This window comes from Caloenas nicobarica, chromosome 14, assembly GCF_036013445.1.
Source record: "Caloenas nicobarica isolate bCalNic1 chromosome 14, bCalNic1.hap1, whole genome shotgun sequence".
In the NCBI taxonomy this organism is placed as follows: domain Eukaryota; kingdom Metazoa; phylum Chordata; class Aves; order Columbiformes; family Columbidae; genus Caloenas; species Caloenas nicobarica.
This window is the reverse complement of record NC_088258.1, coordinates 13,426,592-13,440,556: the sequence shown is the minus strand read 5'-3', so window position 1 is coordinate 13,440,556 and position 13,965 is coordinate 13,426,592. Positions and strand designations below refer to the sequence as shown.

Genomic DNA, 13,965 nt, shown 5'->3' with positions numbered 1-13,965 from the left:
CTACAAAGAGGACCAGAGCATGCCACATGCTCATCATACACACTAGCTTTGGTTTGCAGCAGCTGTTAGACGCAAATAAAGCAATGTCACTTATCGGCACTCTCAGGAAACTCTCTGGAGCACCATCTGCCCGCTGGGCTTAGAAGATCCGTTTGCACAGGCTGTATTTTTCTGGGGTGCTCTAAAGAGTTTCTTGAATCCATAGTCGGAGAACTTCTTCTGAGGGCACCACGTGCACCATCAGGTCACACTGCTCAGCTTCTTCACTGCCACACAGTATCAGCTGGGTGGGGGGCTCTGATACTTTCTGTAAAACAAATGCACTCACTCAAACCCCATCAGGGCAATGAGATAATCTGTCTGTCTATTTTCCCCACAAACTGCTCCTCTCATCTTTCCTGCCACAACTGCCCAGAGACCCAGTGCTCAGGAGCCCACAGCCACAACAGCTGCTGCCTGCGCTCCCACTTGAACTGGACAGCACATTTAAGCTGCTGACTTAAACACACTCCTCCTGAGTGAGCAAGAGGCTGCTGTAGATTATGGGTTTCTCCTCATCAAGGAGCTGAGAACCTCCATGCTGGTACCAGGGGACATGGAGCAGAGTTCCAGGGACACAGCTGGTTTGTTTGGGGAGCAGCTGGTCGGGTGGGCTCAGGCCGTGCTCCCAAGCTGCTTCCTCATGAGCACCAGGAGCATCATCCCGGTCGAGAGCTCTGAGCCGTAGGCAGTGACAGCCGTGCAGCCAGGGCTGTGTGACCCCCGCAGCTCAGCTCGCCATACTGCACTGAGCCAGGCTTCCTGCACGAGTCTGCTTTTTCTGCCTGTCCCATGCTCCTGTGAATGCCCAGCACCCTAAAAACCGATAAAACACAGCAAAAAAACTTACCAGTGTGTCTGGCAGGGCAGCGACAGGGCAGCAGGAATACTGAAAGATTTTACTTGTTTTCCAGGTGAGAAAAGGCAGGGTCAAAGCAGCCACAGCGAAGCCAGCAGAGGAGATGAGGGCAGTAACCAGCCACACGGATCTGCCACCTAGAAATAACGGAAGCAGCAAAACTTCTCAGAGAGACTGAGGACAAACCACTCAATGCAGTCAGCCCACACCCTCTGTGGCTGCTCTTCCCACCCATCCTGGGGAGATCCTTCGTCCACATGCTCCAGGAAAGGATAGTAGTGACAGTGTAGGAGGCTGCACTCCTGAGCCTTCCTTTTTTACCTCCCCCAAGGAACAAATGGGCAGCATATTTGCAAGAAAGACAGGAGATACTGGGTGGAAACAAAAGGAAGAGCGGCTGGAATATCCTTCTTGGCCATGGCTACAGCAGGGGAACAGGAAGGAAGGCTGCTTATTACCTTGTGCCCTCACACACTGGGCCTGGCTGAAGCTGCTGCTTCTGTTGATCGCCTCGACGTATGTCTGAGCTTTTACACAATATTCACATCCTGCCTCCATGGTGTCCAGGTGAACCACAGATCTGACCTCTTTCACCACCTTCTGCTGCATCTGCCACAGGCGCAGGAGAAAGAGCATCAGAACAAACGGCAAAGACCTACCTGAGAACAGGAGTCCTAACATGATGCTAGCCCAGACTTTACTGGGAGAAAAGGAAGGAGCAGCAGGAGGTGTCAGAGAGGACTGTGTGAATAAGAGGAGAGAGGGAGAAAAACAGCAAACAAGGAAGCACAGTGGCATGCAGAATGGGACCACACACTTCTGGAAGGGTAGTAGGGAACGGAAAGATGGAGCGGTGAGCCAAAGAGGCATAATGACGGTGTTGGGCCACAACACTACACCATGACCTACTTCCCTGGTGTAAGGGCTTGATGGGTAAGGTCTTGACTGATCTGAGTTTTTGCTGGGATACCAAAATCATGCCTGCACTAGCATGATATGAGTGCTGAAGCCATGCTGTGATAGGGGGTGAGAGTTGTGCTGTGACTCTAGAGCACAGAGACAGGGTGGACTGGGCTAGTGAAGAGCAAGTTAATTTGGTGTGTGCAACTGTAACGTACTTCAGCAACCCTTAAAGAGTATATGAAAACTAGTACCTTATTTTCTTGCAATAAATAGGGCTCCACTAACTGCTAGCAAAATGAAGTTGCTATTTCCAGTCCCCCATTCATGAGAGGACAGGTAACAATTATTTAGTTGCTCCTAATTCTTGCTGTGTTGCAGATGCAAAGCCTGCACTCACAGAAGGCCTGGTCAGCCTCCAGTATTACACACACATGGACACCTCCAAAGAGCCAGCAGGGCTCTCCTGGAAGGGCAAGTCCCTCTCTCCATCAAATAAATCCTTCTCCACAGAAACATGATCTTGAGGGCCATTAGTTTGAAAAGACTTCAAGGACAAAATCAGGCCAATGACTACCAGGGATGTGTATCCTTTTGCAAAAACCTCAGATCAGACATGTCACTGTTCACCGCTTGTCTGGGATTGCTCTTGGCTCCTGGCTTGTCTGCTCATAGTGAGCAGCCCTGCTCCTGCTGCTTCCTGACAGAAGAAAGACTTTTGTATGGTTAAATTGCTAATCCTTTCTAAGAGTGGAAAGACATCACGGTGGAGACCCATGTAGATCTGTGCTCACCTACAGATGATCAGGAAGAAAAATGAAAACCTGTACATGCTAATCATACTAAAAATACACTTCAGAATAATAAAGATGACAGCCAGCTGTGAAGAACTGCAGGAGGATCCTGTAATAAAATGACAAATGAAATTCAGCCCAGATAAAAGTGAAGTGATGCTTATGAGAATTTTTCCCCTTCGTTTTTACAGTCAGTGAAGCATCCCCCATCAGAAAGAGGAACTTGGGGTTCAGGTTTCATGGAATAGTCAGCTTTGTGGTAGTCACTCATATTAACAATTTTTGGGAAAAGAAGAGAGTGTGAAGACTTATTTTGTTCTATGGTGCTAATCCATAGTGCTCCTGCACCTTGAACTGTGCAGGTTTACTCCCTGCCCACGTTGGTAAAGGCAAAAACAGCTGGGAGGGCTTCCACAGGGAACAACTAAGTATTCTGGAAGTCCTTGGCCTGGAAAAAGATACACAATATAAAACTATTAGATTGGTAGGAAAGGTGAAGAGGGAATAACTGTTCTCTCTCTCTCTCCTTCCCACCCTGAACCAAGACTGAGACCATGCAACAGTTAAGCTGCAGAACTCCTGACTACAAGAAGTTGTACCTGGTAAGAGTTTACGCAGTTTGAAAACCAGAACAGATAAATTAATGGAACAAAAATTCATCAAGGGCTATTTCAACCTCAGGAATTTCCCGGAGCTGTGTCTCTGAAATCTCAGAATATAGTCTAAGTGTAATTACACGCGGGCTCTCTCATTACCTTCCTTTGTCATCTCCATTGCCCATTGACAGAGAGAAGATGCTGAGTTTGATGGTTCCATGGTCTGACTTTATATGGCTGCTTTCACACTTTTATGTTCTTAGGTACTCTGGAAGCACCAAGTTCCCAGAAGAAAAAAAAAATATGTCTGGTGAAAACAGAAGGATCTGAATGGAACATATAGCCAGGTGTAAACAGTGCCCTCAGGTAAGCAAGATACAGGTCACTGTCACAGGCAAGCTGCTCTACAAAAAACTCCTGAGAAAACTTCATCAGCACCTCAGTTTGACAATGTGTCTTGGTCTGAGTAAACCAAAGGATGTTCAGAGAACAAAGTCAACATAAACACCTCCAGTTCCTGACTTCCGTTTTCTTCCAATAGTTGAGGTCCCTGGGGTGAACCCTCTTCCCAGAGAAGGAAATGGGGAAAGAACAGACAAGCTTCTCCGTGGAGGTAAGAGCAAGCCATTGGTATGTGCGGAGGAATATGGCACACATTGACCCAGGCAGGTCCTCCAGCCTCACAGCCAGAGCTCGAACTGGCAAACAGGCCCTGGGCAATGTGTGTACGCTTTCACTTTAGGTATGTGGGCTCTCTTTTATCGCCCAAAACCCGAGGGTAACTCACCCTACTCTCCTGGCCCTTCTTCCAATAGAGAACATAGAACTGAAAGGCAGGCCCCATGTCTTCCAGGTCCACTAGTAATTGATACCCATCTGCTATGACCTTCATCGGAGGTGGGGTCAGGGAAGCTGCCAACACAGAGAGAGCACCGTTATCACATCAGAGGCAACCCTTAAAAACCATCTTCCTTTTCCCAGCTGGGAGAGAAAGAGAAGCTGCCATCATGAGCACAGTAACATTAATCTGGAGTAGTAGCTGTTTGCTTCAGTGGGGCAGAAACTTTGCTCTGCTCTACCTCCCAGTATGTCTAGATACAGTTAGCAGACTTAAGCAGGAGGAAGATGACTGGCATTGCAAACAGCAGTTCGGCAGTTCCTGAGTTACATAGAACTTGAAAGGTTTTGCATTTTCTCTAGTGGATGAAGTGTCTGGCCTGAAGGTCCCATGTGATCAGCAGCAGCAGGACCAGCTGGGTGACCAGAAGTTGAGACATCAGATCAGGTCAGTTCTTCTGCTCCTGGGCATTAGCTTAGCACTAACATATGGAACAGGAGCTGTGAAACCACTGCTTCTTCATGGGAATTTTGGCAGTTATTCAAAGATGAAAGAAAAAGCAATATGAGCCTCAGGAGGTTAAAAACAAATATTGGGATAACGTATTAACAAATGGACAAAGTTGCAAGATGCAACTACTAACCAAACAGGAGCATTTTTATTTATCTCTTTGCTGGCACACTGGTTACCAACTATTTGAATTTTGATAAATGAAGAAGTAAGACCAAATTGTTGGTTTTGGGAAGATCTTTTAAAAGTGTTTTCCTTGTGTTATCATACTTTATATGTATCTACACCTAAGGCTTTGACACTGGAGCTATTTGGTCTAGAAGTACCGTGGGTTCTTTTGATGCCCTAGCTGTCTATGAACCGCATAGGGAACCTGTGGGCTGTGCTGTGAATTCCTCAGCTCCTGTCAGACTCAATGCCAGGCTTCCTAAGAGATGTGAAAGCAGAGACAATGGAAAGTGAGCAGTAAAAATGCATAAGGACAAGAACTTACAGTGACTTTTCTTTCTCATTTAAACATTTGTCCATTTATGCATATTCACATTGCAGCCCATTTCAAGCTGTATGCTCTGAATCTTCACAGCTTAGCCAGAGGATTGTATTGAGGTCTCTAAGACACACAACCAAGCTGTCAAATACTTCACTGTACCATGAGAAAGTTGTTGCTTTTTTCATGAAGAGGGCCAAGCTAGGGAATATCCTTCCCGTGTCTCTGCCTGACCTGTGGCTCAACTGTGTGCCACCGTAGCTCCTGGAAAAGGGAAGGACTTTTCACGTAAAGCACTATCTAGAAAACCCTTCCACACCAAGAGACACACTCACCAACTTAGTTGGCACTTCTGATGGTGCTGCTTTGACTAAGTGCTCTGTACAAGTGAGGACTGCTCACTCATGGAGTAGCAGACAACTTCCAATGGCTGACAAAGGTTTAAGATTGGGTCAACTCTCGTCTCAGACAGGCAATTTCTTCCCTGGATAAAACTGATGACTGCTGCCCATTCTAAACTGAGAATTGCACTCTAATAGTGACCTCAACAGAGGTTTTCTGTGACAGTTTTATTGCTGAAAGCAGTTGACTACGTGGCAGAGAACAGAGGTAATGATTCCAGAGAAACACTGAAAACAGTATACTAATTTTAGGCTGCAGCAACATCCTTGGGTTGAGCTGGGCCTCAAACTTTACAGGAGTTGGAAGGATATGGAAAAAATACCCTGCATTGCTAGGACTGCAGCAATGCTACATTTCAATTTTTCTTTCCTCTTCTGAGGTTACTTCATATATCTGACAACATGGGAAGGGAGAATCATGTCTGGAGTGAGATTTCCAGGAGCAGCATGAGGCAGACAGAGGGTGACACGGCTGTTTTGTAGAGTAAGTGCTTCCATAGGATCAGGTTCTGGACCCTCAGAAGTGACTAGATGACTTGGATTAGATGGAGCATTGACAGCAGTCCTGATCAATGAGAACTCTTCAAAATTAGGGGCAAGAGTGGCCAGCTTGCCAAAAGAAATGCCTGGAGTCTTCTTACCTATCTTTAAGCCCTTGAAATTCAAGCCCTGGTGAATTTGGCTTTGCCTCAGGAGGAACTCATGTCTAAGAATACGGCATGGCTCTCTAAGAATGAAACATCCCAACCCAGCATGAGAGAAGCTGAGAAGTAGGATGTATTCTGCACATTTATGGGCTTCATGTGATATGCACAATACGCAAACATGCACATGAGCAATCCCTCAACGATGAACTCTGAGAATAGCACAACCGATGTAGCTTAAGCCGAACAGCAGGACTCACTTGTGATGCGATTGAAGAAACCTTTCAGGGTGCCCCACTCCGACCGTCTAGCACCAACATCTGCCCTTACCCGCAGCTTATAGGCCACAGTGGCTGAGACATCCTCTGTGATGTTACACACTGTGGCTGTGATGAGTGAACATTCGCAGATGGGAATCCAGCTCTCATTGGCATACTCTCGTTCATACTCCCTGAGGAGAGCAAAAGAAATCAGGCAGTCAGCAGTTTGATAGGAGATATATCTGTGACATGGGCTAAGGCTGCTTGCTAGTTCTTTCCAGGTAAAACCAGTACTGGGATACAATGGGGCTGGAATACCAGGAGTGTATGAAACCAGTATGAGTGTGGTTTAGATCTTATCTAAACAAAAACTCCCACAGCCAGCTTGTTCATGAGTCAAATGCAGCATTTAACTGTAGGAGGTGGGGATAGCCCGTGCAGTGTTGATATATCAAATCCTGCCTACTCACTTGACTTGATCATCCCTGGCAAACCAGAAATCCAAAGCCATACTGTGATACAAGTCATAGTTCAAGATGTATCAGAAACCTTCTGTAGTGTGTGTTAAATGTTTAAAAGATTAACACTGCATAAATCTCAAATATTTTCTCGTCCATTTTCTATATAAACTATTGCTAATCTTCCTACCTTTGAATTCTTTGCACAGAGGCAGTTTTCATATGTGGGCTTAATGCACACCTGGGATTACTCACGTAAATATCAATCTGTAAGCAGTCTCAGAATTGGAGCAAAAGGATTTCCCCCCCCCCCGACTTGTGATCAACAGTGTAGGGTATCAAACTTCTTTTATGCCTGTGAACTGAATAATACTCAAGGCATCAAGACAGTGCAGGATTTTAAGTCTAAGTAAATAGTGTTCAAAGAACAAAGAAGGAAAAAACCAGAAGTTACCCCTGAAACTCAACAGAGTATCTCACAGTTTCTCCATGGATGATCACAGGACTCCAAGTTAAGAAGTGTTTCATGTTGGTAGAAAGAATAGAGATATTCTGAGGTGCTGGCAACAAAGCATCTTCACCTAAAATTCCCAGCAAAAGAAAAAAAAGGAAGACAGAAAGAAAGAAGGTATATGAATGTGCTCAAAATATCTTAGAAGAATAGAACAAAACTGTGTTTTGCATCAGAAATGCACACTCCTCATTTCACTGCTGTCACTTCAGTGTTTGAAAGTATTTCACAGAGAAGAAGAAATGGCAACCAAAGGGCAAATGACAGAGTAGTTAGGCTGGCACTTCTTACAGAAAGGCAAAACACACCTTTTCATTATTTCAGAGTTTTTCGTTGCATCTGTAAAACAGTGAGAAAAGGTCAAACTTTTACAAAGCCATCCAATTCAATTTAATGTAGTCAAGTAGCAGATACTTTGTTGCACTCTACAAACTGTTCCAATGAATGTCACAGTTCGAAATGTGCTATTTCTTTCTAGGCTTGACTGGACTGGATGCTGTAGAAGATCCTAGCTCTGCTACAGCTTTTTTTGTGTTGCAGGATTCTAATAATATAAATGCTTACAAGCTGTAATCAAAGTACCTCTTAATAGAATAAACTTATTTAAATGACTATAAATGAAATTATTACATTACTCTTGAGATTGTCAAAGCATAAGTATGGCATGGTACCTACAGTGTAGTTAATTTTATCCTATGGCATCTTAATGTGAAATCCTTAGCAGTGTTTGGACCAGAGCACAGAAGGCAGAATTCCCCACGGGAACATCCTGCGTTACATTATGGGAAAAAACTTATCTCTATTCTGCTATTTTCCAGTCCTAAAAAATTACATTCTATCAGCTCAGTAGGTAATGGTTCCCAAGACATCATTGGGTAAGAAGAATGGATGGGGCGGTTTCAACCAACCCAGTGCACCAGTGGTCATTTCATTGCTCTCCCAGAAACAAGGTAACTGTTCTATGGTAGTGTATCTGTCCTACCTAAAGATTACTTCAGAATGGTGGGGGTTTTTTTGTTTGGTTGGTTTTGGTTTTTTGTTTTGGGTTTTTTTGTGGTTTTTTGTTTGTTTGGGTTTTTTTGGTGTTGTTTTGGTTTGGTTTGGTTTTTTAACATCTAGTTCACTTAACAAGGTCTATTTTCCATTAGTCTTTAACTGCCATTAAAAGAGGGTGTCTTCTTTTAAGCTGCGTTTACAAAGTTAACCAGTTAATATCAGTTGTTCTACCCAGGACCAAAACCAGGTTGACAAGTCCAGGAGCAATGTTTTCATCATTATTCTTTTAAAGCATTGGGACAACATTGGTCTCCTTTCTGCCCTTAGAATATTCCCTCTATTAATATCTTTATAAAACTAATAATGATGTGGAGAACTTTGATGACAACTCTTTCATGATTCTTTGGCATAAGTGATATGGATCTGTTGATGCTCGGCCGTTCTTTAAACTGAAGGTCAGATTTCTATGGGATGAGAAGGTTTCTTCCTTGCCATTCAAGAGTCACTGTCATGCTGTATCAGTAGTTCTATCACTCCTGGCCGGTTGGGGGTCCATACTAGTGTCAAGGCACTTTTTGTCTTTTTTTTTTTTTTAAAAAAGAAGTCTTTATTGACCTTCACTCTGCAGCTAAACCACCCATTTTGTGTCTTGTATTCTCCACAGTTCTCAACATTTTGACTGTTTGCTACTGCTTTTCCTTGTACCACTGGTTCCTGTGTCAATTCTGGGAGCTGGCACACCTCAGTGTGTGAATTATGTAATGGACTTCAGTTACATGATCAGACACTGGTTCTTCCACGTGACTTATGCACGCAATGATGTTCCAGGTCTGAACAGGGGTGAGGTGAACTGCACTGGAGTGTTTCCTAATTTTTAAAGTCCTTGACTTTAGGACTTTTTGGATACTTTATTTTTTTTTCTTTGTATTGAACAGTACTGAACTCTATCTTAGTAAACTGTCTAGAAACTAATTTTAAAATCAGAAGATAGTTCTGAATTGCACTATCTAGCTTTTAATGGCCCCAAGATTATTCTCCATTTCCTGGCTGTACTTAGCTTAGTTCACTGTTTTCCTGGTTTGCTGGCAATAGTGGGATATAGCGTTATGCACATAGAGTTCACTTGAATGGTGCACTAGTTCATCTGCATTCAGATGAAGGGAACTTCATCCCTAGAGAAATACATTCTTTACCTTTCATATCCAAAGAACACAGAAAAAGATATCTGTGGGGGCATAAGTATATATCTGTCTGTGTGTGTGTGTGTAGTTGTTACATGTAAAAAGTATAAGATTTTGTGCTTTTAAGGTTAAATAATTAAATAATAAATACACTAAAGTGAAACTTTTAATTCAGCTTTATTATGTCTCGATTGTATGCACAGAGATGTTTGTAAGTGCATAACTGTGCCCTACTGCAAATACAGTGGACAGCCCTCAGGATTGAATCAAAAAGGTATAAAGCTAAAATTTGAGATCTTGTTATCCAGTATACAAATTAAATGGGGTCCCTGAGCAATAAAAGCAATGATGCACTTCCCTGCTTTATGCCTGGGACCCAGAGCCATGCTGAAAGCTGTAGTTTGGAAGAGAGGTTCACGCTCTCCCAAAATACTGTTGATCTAGACATATCATATCCTGTGTCATATCCAAAGAAATGATATTCATGGTTTCTCCAATCCATCTGTTGCAAGAGCCCACAAAACGACTGTAAGTAAATACATGTTAAACACAATTCTGGGTTATATATACAGGGAAAGTACCAAGTATAAACAGTGAAGTATGTTGTTTCTGTACTAAAATACTCCATTAACTCTGGTCTTTGCATTTTGAAGGCAAAAGAAACAACAATCATACAAAGTGCAGGAAACAACTGGACAGAGAGGGCAGGCAGGACCCAGAAGACTGTTAGCCCAGGGCTGCGTATCACTTCCATTTGATTTTGGATTTACAGGCAATACGTAAGTAGCCTCAAAGGAAAAGCCAAACTACAGTCTTACAAGCCAGGATATTGACTCTTACCCTAACATCTCCACTTACACCAAAGAAAAGACATGTCCAGATTTTCTCTGTAAATAGCATTTTTGCCTCCTACCCTATCAGCAGTATATTCCATTTCATTTGTTACACAAAGAATGGATTTCCATTTAGAATGGTGATGACTGCTGTTGTTTAACATTTTTATCCTCTTTGTGTTAAAGAATCTACAAATAAATAAAAAAAAAAAACCACCACCAAAAACAACAAAAAAGCCACCCCACAACATTTTAATTAACAAGTCCAGTGCATTTGTCTGTATAACTTTTCAGTTTAAAATGACTTAAATAAACCCTAATAAAATTCCATTGCTTCGGGATAGATTTCAATACCCTTCTTTCTCTGTGTATATACAGAGAAAGGCTCATTTGACCATTGCACAAACTGACTGCAGAAGGCAAGACCCTTGTACACAGACCTTTGCCTGGTTTTCTCCCCAGCACTCAGGATACAAAGCCGGGACTCCCAGGCTGGACAGGAACACGCAGCCTTCTGACCTGGTGTCTGCTCTACGCAACCGCAGGTGCAGATTTAAACGCAAACATTCCATAAAAATTGTTCTTTGCTCAGAAAGGAGACTAGGTCACAAATTTTCATATTTCAGGTCAAAGCTAAGAGAATGGAGGGCATGGTCTAAGTTATCTCACCTTTCTCTCCTACTGTCTGCCACAGCGTAGAAGCCAAAATTGGATGAGTATGCAGCTGAGCGAGGCTGGCAGTCACCACACACAGGCACATGGCTCCTGTGCTGAAACTTCACACAACTAGCCAGGCCTTACACAAAAATACGGTCAAAATAATCCCAAATTTATTTAAAGAATAGTTGCCCAGCTTTGCCATCTTTTAAATAGCATTTGAACATTTTTCATAGTCTTCTACAGAACAAACTTTTAGAGCATATGCAACTGGAGGCTGATAGTGGTTTCCATACCTAGCAACTAAGAACTATAAATAACAATCCAAGGTGTTCTGCTGGCCAAGGAAGCTATACAATATATACAATGGCACATTTAGAAGGACAGAACTGAGCAAAATCCAAGCACACTGGCAAGCCATGTTTGCTTTCTGGAGGACTGACCATCGCAAAAACACTCAAGTGTAGTCAGGAGATCTGAGGCCAAACTCCTTCCAGGAGATGTGTTTGGAGCCTAACATTTACTTGGAGAAGCAGATTACAAATTGCACAACCTCCTTCCAGGGTAAAGGAGACCCTCAGTGAACACTTTTGAGCTATTAATTAACACTTTATACCTTTCCTCTCTGACTCTGCATCCCCTCCGCAGGCAGGGTATCCCCGGTGCTCAGAGGCCAGCATTAAAAGAGGACTTGAAAGTTCAGCTTCTCACAGAACAGCGAAAGAGCAGAGACAAACACAGTATTAGTAAGTTAATTTCCTTCAAAATGAAACTCCTCTTTAGATTTCAGAACTGACTTGCAGAACATAGAATTTATGGATTGTCTTTTTCATTTGCTTATTCCAGTATTAATTTTAAACAAAGAATCAAAAGTCAAGATCACTTGACCTCATACTATTTGGCTTAAGTTTTATAGAGGCATGTCTAACGAAAGGACAAAGGATTGTTTCTCACAACTCCTTTGACTTCTCACTTCAGCCAGCTGAAGAGATTTTAGTCATTTACCTGTGAGACTTGGTGCAATCAGAGCGCAGAGGAAGAAGCAGATGAGATTTACTGACATTTTGCTCATGCTTGTCGCCTTTTCCCATGTTCATACCCTGCTGTGCAGCTCGGAAGTTTCCATTCCTGGACAGGGAGCCCTGCCTGGGCTGGCCACGGTGCGAGCGGAGATGTCAGGAGAATCCTGCAAATGTCGCTTCTCTGCCCGCCTGCGCCGGTGCCAGAGACGTACGTACGTTGTTTGTAAGGGTGTAGTTACAGGGAGTGCCCGGGTAATCTGATGCCAGCATTTCTTTACAGGTCTGTGCAACTGCTCAACTAGATGGCACAACTCTGTTTCACTTAGGTAGCAATTACATGTATTAAACAAAGACGTTATAAAGACGAAACAGGATTCACTGGATATTTCCATGCGGTTTATATAGCTGTAAATGTTAATTTTTCTGCTCAGCCATCAAACTAGATAAATTCTGATGTTTCCAAGCACCAGGAGGGTTCCCCAGTATTACTAAGGCATGTCTGTGACCACAGACCTTGCACCAAGGACTCGGGAAGGACTGTGTGTCTCTGGGCTGGCAGAAGGGAGTCGCGTGCTCCAGTTTATCTTCAAATACCATTCTTATGGCGGCTGTGTTGGGTGTGTACTGAGGCTTACATTCTGTTTTCAGACCTGATCTGGTGCAGGCACATATATCCCAAGGTTTTTCCGTCATCCAAGGTCTATTGTTCTCCACCCTGCCCCTTGAGCAAACGCAGACTTTCCAGCGGGATGCAGCTCTGAGACCTTCTTAGAAACCCCAGCTGCCTGCTGGCTCCGATGCTGCAGCAGCAGCCACCTTTGTGCTTGTGAGGAAGCTTTTTACGTTCTGCAAAAGCCCATTTAAATTAAATGACATTCTGACTGTACAGACAATGGGGGGGAAAAAAACTCAAATCCTACCAAGTGCTTTTAGCTCTGATGAAAGCAAGTATTAGAAACCTCTCATCTAAAACCTCTTCCTCCTCCTTACAGTTTGTCTCTTTAGAAAGGGCTTTTATTTTGTTAAAAAAATATTTCCTTTCTAATATCTTTTAATAGCAAACACATGCCTACTGTTTTCAGCGGTGAACTAAAGGGGTCTGTCAAAACATATTTAGTCCATATTTTCCGAGGAAATAAAGGATTTTCTAAAATTTATTTATGAAATACTGGAATTAGTATTCAGTTAATCACAGATTTTGAGATGCTCAGACATGCAGGCACAGCACAAGCAGCTACACCTCAAAGTTTACTCCCCTCTTTCTTTCACTTTTTCCTTTTTTTTTCTTCCTTTGCTATCTCTTCCCTCTTTTTCTCCCTTCCTTCCTGTCTTCATTCTTTCTGTCCTCTTTCCTTCCATCCTTCCTTCAATTCCCTTCTTCCCCCATTCCTACCCCCCTTCCTTCATCCCTTCCATCCTGCCTTTTCCTCCTTCCCTCCGTCTTTGGGACACACAGAAAGGCACGTGCTTCTGGATGTTTCCCAAACATAGGAAGATTTTCCTTCTATGGTAGAAGGATGTTCTCTGAAAGCATTGAACAGCTTTCAGGTAAACTTTTATTTTCTTGCTCTTCATTATCCCAATCTCCTACTGTTTTTATCAAATGTCTGTGATAAGAAAAGGTGGATATTGTGGTGAGTGACTTAATTATTGCTGTGAAATGTGTGCAGTGTCAAAGAGGAAAACATGGATGTGTTTAACAGTATTAATAATAAGATACTAAGCTTTTGCTGGGAGAAAAAAAAGTATTTGCAGAAGAAATGCAAATTTTAATTGTCAGTTGAAAGAAATGGTTCTTTTGTTATAACTACAAGGTATAATAAGGCAATCTTGAGTTTTGAGCTATCATTCAGTTAGGCCTGGGTAGCATATCTGATTCTTCACCGGTTTATATTTTGTGGTGCCATAAACATGTGGATGTATACACTCTGATTCAATATTCAGACATGAGTTGAGAAGTATCTCCAAACCCACATTAT

The 13,965-nt window shown here is 42.9% G+C and overlaps 1 protein-coding gene across 1 annotated transcript; it reads right to left on the bottom strand.

The window, feature by feature from the left end:
• Positions 1 to 181: 181 nt before the first annotated feature.
• Positions 182 to 12,027, bottom strand: IL20RB (interleukin 20 receptor subunit beta). The gene is made up of 7 exons (XM_065645096.1): positions 11,970 to 12,027; positions 7,241 to 7,367; positions 6,329 to 6,519; positions 3,976 to 4,100; positions 1,357 to 1,507; positions 890 to 1,035; positions 182 to 307 (listed from the first exon to the last, which is right to left on the bottom strand). The coding sequence occupies exons 1-7, from the start codon at positions 12,025 to 12,027 to the stop codon at positions 182 to 184; spliced, it is 924 nt and encodes a 307-aa protein (XP_065501168.1).
• Positions 12,028 to 13,965: the final 1,938 nt, after the last annotated feature.